Source organism: Acanthisitta chloris, unplaced genomic scaffold, assembly GCF_000695815.1.
Source record: "Acanthisitta chloris isolate BGI_N310 unplaced genomic scaffold, ASM69581v1 scaffold14728, whole genome shotgun sequence".
NCBI classification, from domain to species: Eukaryota; Metazoa; Chordata; class Aves; order Passeriformes; family Acanthisittidae; genus Acanthisitta; species Acanthisitta chloris.
The window spans coordinates 53,740-54,847 of record NW_008688763.1 but is presented as its reverse complement, the minus strand read 5'-3'; the positions used below and the strand labels follow the sequence as shown (position 1 = coordinate 54,847).

The 1,108-nt window shown below is 41.9% G+C and overlaps 1 protein-coding gene across 1 annotated transcript in view; it reads left to right on the top strand.

Annotated features, from left to right (window-relative positions):
• The first annotated feature begins 737 nt into the window (after window positions 1-737).
• LOC103808377 (alpha-actinin-1) overlaps window positions 738-1,108 on the top strand; it is a 45,598-nt gene continuing 45,227 nt past the window's right edge. The window contains exon 1 of the mRNA XM_009081159.1: window positions 738-848. Within this exon, the coding sequence (XP_009079407.1) occupies window positions 824-848 (25 nt within the window). The 5' untranslated portion in view covers window positions 738-823. The remainder of the gene's footprint in view (window positions 849-1,108) is intronic.

Here is a 1,108-nt window from a genome sequence, read left to right as displayed (position 1 = left end):
AGGTCAGAAGGTGCTTTCAAAAAAAGACTTGTTTAGCCTGGATGCTACTGCCCATGTTGTAGTTTGGACCTCTGTCCCACACTTCAAACTCGTATTATTATTCCAGTGGTGGTGCATAGTATCACTAGTTACAGAGTGGCTGTGATTTTTATCACTGAGATGGCTGCAATGATCAATCTGCCAGAGGCTCAGTTTGGGGCTGTGCTAGACAGTATGTGTCTAATGTTGCAGTGTTTGCTGGGGATGGAGTTGACCAGAGGCAGTTGGGCTTATAAGAATGGTCCTTTTTTTTCTCCTCAAGCACCTGTTTAGAGACAAGATGATCTGGAAAGCTGTTTTCTGTTCTCCTTCATATTATTTTAATATGTATCATCTAACACCATTGGAGTCCCTAGCAATCTGAGCACTTAGCATGCTTTAAAATCAGTTTCAAGGTATTCTAAACCAAACAGAAAATGAGAAGTCTCTCCAGAAAATCAGATGTGCTGGTGCTGTAAAGTGACTGTCTGTCTCATACTCCCTCTTTTATGGAAACACCATGCAACTTGTTTGGATATTTAGAGGTAACAACACTTGTGCTCCACAAGGACTTTGGGTGGAAAGGTGATAACCTAATGAGCATTTGAACCTGTGTCATGGTACCTAATAGCACTGCTTTGGTTGTGAACTACTGTTTGATTTCTGGGAAGATTACTGACTGCTTTTCTTTTTTTCTTTCTTTCCTGTGTTTTAGACATTCACAGCATGGTGTAATTCTCACCTCCGAAAGGCTGGGACACAGATTGAGAACATAGAGGAAGATTTCAGGGATGGTCTTAAACTCATGTTACTTCTGGAAGTCATTTCAGGTAAGAGAGGTTCTGTGTGGTGCTTTCAAGTGTCCTGAGCATCTCTGTTCTGAAATCTATCATCCTCCTCCTCCTCCTCCTCCTCCTCCTCCTCTTCCTCCTCCTCCTTTCTTGCAGAATAGGGACAGCAAGGGCTGTAATACTGAAGATTTTGCTGGAGTATAAGAACAGCTGCTTCCTGATTCAGAACAAATTTCTTCCTAACAAATATCTGTCTCCAGCAGGGACCATTAATGTACTTTTGGAATGTACTCTAAAGC